The 7,634-nt window shown below is 37.2% G+C and overlaps 1 protein-coding gene across 1 annotated transcript; it reads left to right on the top strand.

Annotated features, from left to right (window-relative positions):
* The first annotated feature begins 267 nt into the window (after positions 1-267).
* On the top strand, positions 268-5,212 carry LOC103972893 (protein IQ-DOMAIN 3-like). The gene is made up of 6 exons (XM_009387280.3): positions 268-449; positions 1,299-1,426; positions 1,522-1,851; positions 2,727-2,948; positions 3,987-4,106; positions 4,306-5,212. Exons 2-6 carry the CDS (start codon positions 1,352-1,354, stop codon positions 5,005-5,007), a joined length of 1,449 nt encoding a protein of 482 aa, XP_009385555.2. The 5' UTR covers positions 268-449; positions 1,299-1,351; the 3' UTR covers positions 5,008-5,212.
* The last annotated feature ends 2,422 nt before the right edge of the window (positions 5,213-7,634 follow it).

Raw genomic sequence — 7,634 nt, 5'->3', positions numbered from 1 at the left:
ATGCCTGAAGAGGGGACATCGACAAACCAACGGTCAAAGACGATCGTCGTTGCCCATCACCAACTTCCCAGGTGACGACAGTGACTGTCATCGATGCAAGATCGGTGATCGCAATCTGTGGATGGCGACAGCTGCGTTCTGCTGTCAAGGGAGTGGGCGTGCGGGCCCCACCCCGCTGCGCCACGGCGACCGTGGGGTCCGTCGCCGGGGGAGCGCCAGCTGCGGTGGCTGTGCTCTCCACGCTGGCGTCTGCTCTCCTTTTGCCTGCAGGTTCCCTTCTCGCCTTCTTGTCTTCGTCGCCCTGTTTCCTATTCCTTCTCCCTGTCGACCGAAGGAGGAACTTTTTCTCTTTCGTTCCAGAAAACGGGGGAAAGCTGCGCTCCTCGGAGGTCCGGCGGTTCCACCACCACCAACTGGACCTGATAAACGTTTGCTGCTTCTCTCTTAAAGTTCGTACCTCCGCTAGAACTTCCCCTAGACTGAAAATAGAGGATCTTTTTAGCTCGGGAGTTCATTGTTCTAACTTCGATTTTTGAGTGAAAGCTCAGTAATTTTCATGCTGTTTATTGGTTGGCCTTTCCAAAGTTTCCCCTCTTCGTGAGGAGGAAAGAAAATCAAGTATTTCTGATGTACAATGTTTTGATTTCTGGGAGAAGCGCATATATGTTTCACTTGGTGTTCTTTGTTTCCGATGGATCAAATAAATGCAAAAGAGTTGTTCGTACCTCTGATAGAACCTCCCAGAGACTGAAAAAGGAGGATCTTTTTAGCTCGGGAGTTTATTGTTGTAGCTTCGGTTTTTGAGTGAAAGCTCAGTAATTTTCATGCTGTTTATTGGTTTGCCTTTCTAAAGTTTCCCTCTTCGTGAGGAGGAAAGAAAAATCAAGTATTTCTGATGTACAATGTTTTGATTTCTGGGAGAAGCGCATATATGTTTCACTTGGTGTTCTTTGTTTCCGATGGATCAAATAAATGCAAAAGAGTTGTTCGTACCTCTGATAGAACCTCCCAGAGACTGAAAAAGGAGGATCTTTTTAGCTCGGGAGTTTATTGTTGTAGCTTCGGTTTTTGAGTGAAAGCTCAGTAATTTTCATGCTGTTTATTGGTTTGCCTTTCTAAAGTTTCCCCACTTCGTGAGGAGGAAAGAAAAATCAAGTATTTCTGATGGACAATGTTTTGATTTCTGGGAGAAGCGCATATATGTTTCACTTGGTGTTCTTTGTTTCCGATGGATCAAATAAATGCAAAAGAGTTGAGATTTGGTTTTAACTAGCTTTCTTATTTATTATTATATCAAGGATTGCGCACGGGGGTCATCCAGTAGTACAAGTGGAGGAGGAAGAAGAACGACATGGGAAGGAGAGGGAAGTGGTTTATTGCTGTCAGCAGAGCATTCAACCCTGAGAGCAATGAGAAGAAAAGCCAGGTTAGAATTCTTATTCAGGCTTCCTCTGGCTTCTGAGATGTCCCTGTCAAATTCTTTTGTCATCAAGTTGTTTACTTTCTTCTTCATTTAACCAGAAGAACCACAAATCTAAGAGGAAATGGAAATTGAGGAGACCCAAACATTATCTTCCGGTCCCTTCTGAAGTGTCAGAGAAATCAATTACTGATGCCACCAAACCGCCGGATTGTCATCTTTCACAGGGCATTAAATTGGTGAAAGTGGAGGATGAACACAGCAAGAATGCCTACAATGTGGCTCTCACCAGTGCTGCTGCAGCAGAAACTGCAGATGTTGCTGCTCAGGCTGCGGCAGCGGTTGTTGGACTCACCATCACAAGACTTATGGGCAAGTCGAGAGAAGAGGCTGCAGCAATCAAGATCCAGACTGCTTTTCGTGGGTACCTGGTATAACATCGTTATGCTTGATTCGATCTTATTGTATAAGTTTGGTTCTTCCATGCTTGATTCGTTTGTAGATTTCACAGTTCACTAGATATGGAAGTCTTTTATGAAGCAAAAGTTGGCTACATAGATTTTCATTCGGAAACATAAGGCATTCTAATAAAGAATGCAATTTAGGGTTACTTAACTTCCATCTCTTCTTATTGGATAACAAAGAAAGAAGGCCTTGCATGGTCCTACATGCTGTAATTTTCTTGATAGATTAACTTATCTCTTTCGATCTATTTTTGTTATTTAATCGATGGCTATAGATACTATAAGGTTTTGCTAAGATGATGTGTGAATTTAATGGTCTTCTGTAAAAGGAACTTTGTAGAGCTTTACAATAATTTTGATATATTGATATTAGGCACTTTTGGGAAACAGATGAATCTAATTTACTGTGTATGAAATTAGATTCATCTAACATGTGTGTGAAAACAACATTAAACTGCCCCCATCTTTTTATGTTTTCTTACAAGCTCTTTAATAATTGGTTCCTCCCATTCTGATTCCTTAAATCATGTGTTTTTGGTAGGATGTAGAGCCAACAATGTCTTCCAACCATCAACTATGTATGCATGGCCTGATCTGCGATTTTCTTTATGCGTTCATGAATGTGTTTAACAATGAGCTGGCTTTTCAAAGATTTTAGTGTTATTTATGGTTCAACATACGGTCTAGAATCAGACTTGTAATGGTGACCATCTTGTGTCAAATGTAATCTTCTAAGTTTTGCTTCTTCAGTCGTCCCTGCTATGTTAAGCTACTTTTTTTTTTTTTTCTCAGTTTATTCTTCAATTTGAATTGTTACTTTTATGCCTAAACCTTTCATCAAGGCAAGGATAGCACTGCAAGGTTTGAGGAGATTTGTCAGGTTGAAGACATTAGTTGACGGTAATGCTGCCAAGCATCAGACGTCAAGCACATTACACTGCATGCAAACAATGGCCAGAGTTCAGTCACAGATACGCTCAAGGAGGATCAGAATGAGAGAAGAAAACCAAGCTCTGCAAAGGCAGCTACAGCTGAAACATGAAATGGAACTTGAGAAACAAAAAGTAAATGCCTAAATTCATTTTCCACTAATTATACAAAATCTATTCATGCTTCGGTTTTTTATAGCTATCTGCCTACCCATCACCAAGATAACTGATATGCATGAAGATCACCGATAGTTATGGTGGCGTATGTTTGGCTAGATCTATATTGTAGTTTGCAAGTAGTCAAAAGGACATTTAAATGGAATCTGGATGGATGCAAACACTATCTGCACAAAGATTACTGTTGATTATGGTAAAGTATGTTCAGCTAGGTGTAGATTATTGTAAGTAGTCAAAGGGACATTTCAGTGGAGTCTAGATGGATGTAACATACCTTCGTCATTCATTAATTTATTTTACAACAATGAGTAGTTTGTTCCAAACTACTTGGGATTGGTTGCATGAACATCTTCCTGCCAGACCATGGCAAGGTTTATCCTTTGCCAATTGGGCAATATCACAGTAGTGTATTATTATAGAGAGTATAACCTACTCGGGTAGGGTTGCATACGCTCCTCAGAACCCATGTGTGTAGAAGTAGAACCTTATATGTTGAGTTGCCTTTTTTTCACCAATTGAAGGCGATATCGCTGATTAAACCAAGAGGCAAAAATATTCTTTTGATTGTTTTGTAGTATAAATTTCTTTGGTCTTTCTCTAAAGGTGCAGTATGATAAATGTGCAAAGTAAGAAATAAATGTGCAGCATAGGTTAAGAATTAAATGATTATTTAGATTAATAAGCAGAAAAAAGAGTCCAGTATATAATCTGACTGCAACATAATTTACAGTCAGGATCTGATGGCAACATAGTGCACATTCAATTCATGTAACTTGCAATTTCCACTTCAAAGTGAAGGACTGCCTCTTTAAATGATCTCAAATATTAAGTATTCCTATTGAGCTGTTTAATCAAGCTGTAGCTATATTTGAAACTGTTTCTTCAAGAAAAGGAAATATATTATTTGCATCAATAATGTGGTGCCTATGTCTTTTAACATTTAAATTCTTTTCACATTGACTTATTTGAGCTCTTTTTTGTTTTTGATGGTACTAGGTAGGAGAGGAATGGGATGACAGTCTCTGGTCAAAAGAACAAATCGAAGCAAATCTAGTTAACAAGCAAGAGGCTGCTATAAGAAGAGAAAGGGCACTAGCGTATGCATTTTCTCATCAGGTACTGGGCATTGACTCCACATTTTCTTAAATGTCCTAGTTGTTCTCGATCCTTGAGTTCTATGTCTTGGTGGTATCAGTTCCATTTTCAAACTAAAAATCTACTTTTTCGATATATATAACTTTGGTTTTTCATAGTTCCTAATTGCATAAAGTAGTTGATATAAAGATTTAACCCCAGAAGAGTTGCTCTGAAGCAGTGGAAGAACTCTTCAAGAGAAGTAACCCCGACATTCACAAACCCAAACAATCCACAATGGGGTTGGAGCTGGTTGGAGCGCTGGATGGCATCTAGGCCATGGGAGAACTACAATGCAATAAACAAAGATGTCAATGACCACGCAATGAAAGCAAGCCCAAGAGTTGGGGAGCAAATAATCAAATTATATGCACATCAGGATACCAATTTGCAAAGGACTCCAGTGGATCATCAGAAGTCAAGCCATTCCTCCAGCCACCATTCACCCTTAACACCCCCTTCCAAACACTCATATGCAGGAAAAGAGAAATCAGTGAGCTCAAGAGCTGCCGCCACTGATGACTCGAGAAGCATGGCCAGCTTGCAATCAGGGCGTCGAAGGAGGCAAAGTATTGCAGGGTCATCATTCGGGGATGATGCAAGCCTAGCAAGCTCTCCCAGCATCCCAAGCTACATGGCATCGACAGAATCAGCAAGGGCCAAATCTCAGTTCCAGAGGCCACCAAATAACAATGTGGAAACTCCCGAGAGGGGATCTGTTAATGCGGTAAAGAAGCATATTTCGTATCCAGTGGCAGATAAGTGCAGCATATTGTCTCCAGCAAGAATTAGGTGCAATTCAAGTCCTCCGAAACTGGATGTTGCCCCACTGAAAGATGTAGCTACTTGCGTCGAGCAAACAAGCAACGGTGGGAGCAGGTAGCCTGCTCTAGCAGCAACTGACAGAAGTGCCTGGTGGTGAGTATGGCGCAAACACCGAACTTGTTTATTGTACTATCGATATTGGTGTGAAATTGGTCTTGAGTGAGAGCAGTTTGAGGTGGATTGCACAACTATTTCTATGATTTCTTGAGCTTTCTTGTGTATTGTTTCTGAACATATGGAACTAAGAACAGACATTGAGACAACTGTTGATGTTCTGCTGTCATCTGTTGCCTTCCACTTGATGATTTTATGCTGTCATATCTTGAGATCTGACCATGTTTGGTACAAATATAGCGTTTCAGGATGCATATAATAGGAAAACATTTGAGATCATGCAAGGATCTTATTTGTCTTCCTCGAGTATTCATGCTTTAGTTAGATTTTGAAAGATCTTCTAGACGAGCTTTTGGATTGACAAGATCATCATACCACACATGCATATTATTATTCTGATATTTTTACAATGACCAAAGTATCCACACTAATTCACCACCTCTTTGGGCAAAGTTTGGTCATCATAAACTCCATTGCATTTGGGTTCCATAAACAAAAATTAGATCATCCAAAATAACGTAAATAAAATAGTTACCATTGCAAGAATTTCCTCAACGAATTATGAAGTCCGAATGAAAACAATAACCCGATCGGTTATAGTTAATTGCATATTTATTTCAATTAACTATGTATCAGGTTTTATTGTCAAAATTCTGAGAAGGCAACTTGTCCTCAACATGACAAACAACGACACTATCCCAAATAGTCTCTGAGTACAAAAACTATTTACAAAAGAAGTCTAAAATATCATAATTGGTGGGTGGGCTTAACCTCACATCTGATATATTAAAAAAACGAAAAAACAAGAAATAGGGAAGTGGAGACGTGCGCGAGTGGGAGAGGAGAGAGAAAGATGGGTTTTTGAGGTTTTTGTTAGAGGATATAGCGGTTAAATTTATCGATTTTGATCCAAATTTTATGTAAATTTTTTTTATAATAAGTTATACAATCTTAATGGTACCGATCTGTAGTTTCTCCTCTTTGAAATGCTTTTCTGCTATATTCACTTGGTGAAATTTAAAAATTTTCTTTCATAAAATCCATCGGTGATGATGATGATGTGTTATTGTTGAACGAAAATATGTATTCTTGATATTATTATGATCCTCTAATTATTCTAGAAAAAATTTATTATAAATCTATTATCATAATTGGTGATAGTTGAAGTTTTTCCCTCATTGAGTTTTTCATGTAAAAATTTGGTGTCTCACTTTATGATTAATTAATTATTATACTGTTTATGTTAGTTAATATTTACTTTTCGTAATAAGTTAGTATTTTGATGAGGAACTCATTTTGATATTAAAAAAAAAAAAAAATTCCACTATAATAGCTTTTCCCAATTAAATAGTATCAAAACTAGGTTATTTAATGCTAGTTTTTCTTATGTGATTGAAATGGAAGAGTCATGATTAAATTGAACTAATCAAATTATTCCATTTGGAGGTGTATGATGAAAAATTTACTTTATTACAAAGATTTATATAAGCCCATCAAAATTAAATATAAATATTCTACTATGGAATATAAGAATGAGAGATTCAACATAGAAAATCTATTGCCTATATTAAAAGATGGATGTATATAAATTTAAATGAGCATAGTTTTGATAAAACCAGATGTTGCTTGGCAAATATTAGAAAATCTCTTTATGAAAAAGACAGTGAGAAATATAATTTCTCTCCTCAAAAGGCTTATCAATTTGAAGTATAAAGATGTTGATAATATTATTGAGCACATAAGCCTATTTCAGAGTCTTGCAAATAAGTTGGTTACTGTAAAAATGAATATAAATGATGAGATACAAGGATTGTTACTTCTCAAGTCTTTATTTGAAAATTGGGAAATATATATGATGATAATTTATAACTCCACGTTAGAGGAGACTCTAACTATAGATATAGTTAAAGACAATTTACTAAATGAAGATGCTAGAAGGAAAGAACATGGAGAATATTCTTCTGGTGCATTTATTATTGAAAAACAAGATAGATATAGAAGAAGTCATAATAGAAATCCATATGGTTATAGAGGAAGATTCAAGTCTAGAAGAGATATCAAGTATTTTTACTATAATAGGCTAGGTCACATGAAGAAAGAGTGTATGTTTTGGAAGCGATAACAGAATGAAAGAAAGAAAAATGAGAAAGAGACAAATACGGTTGTTGCTAAAAGTGATATCGTTATTGTTTGTGACAACTAATATGTTAGTCTTGTAGCTCAGGATAGTAACTAGGTAATTGACTCTAGTGCTTCATTTCATGTTATTTCTCATGGTGATTTTTTTAGATTTTACACTACTAGTGATTTGACAATGTCAAAATGGGAAATAGTGGTACATCTAAGATTATATGTATTGGAGATATTTACTTGGAGATCGGTACTGAGAGCAAATTGATACTAAAAAATGTTAGACATGTTCTAGATATTCATCTTAACTTGATATCTACATGTAGATTTGATAATGAGGGATTTACACACTATTTTGGTGAAAGCAAATGGAAGCTCACTAAAGGTTCTTTAATTGTGACGAGAGGAAAGAAGCTAAACTCTTGCTATGTCATGGAAGCT

The sequence above is a fragment of the Musa acuminata genome, chromosome BXJ3-1, assembly GCF_036884655.1.
Source record: "Musa acuminata AAA Group cultivar baxijiao chromosome BXJ3-1, Cavendish_Baxijiao_AAA, whole genome shotgun sequence".
NCBI classification, from domain to species: domain Eukaryota; kingdom Viridiplantae; phylum Streptophyta; class Magnoliopsida; order Zingiberales; family Musaceae; genus Musa; species Musa acuminata.
This window is presented reverse-complemented; position numbering and strand designations above follow the sequence as displayed.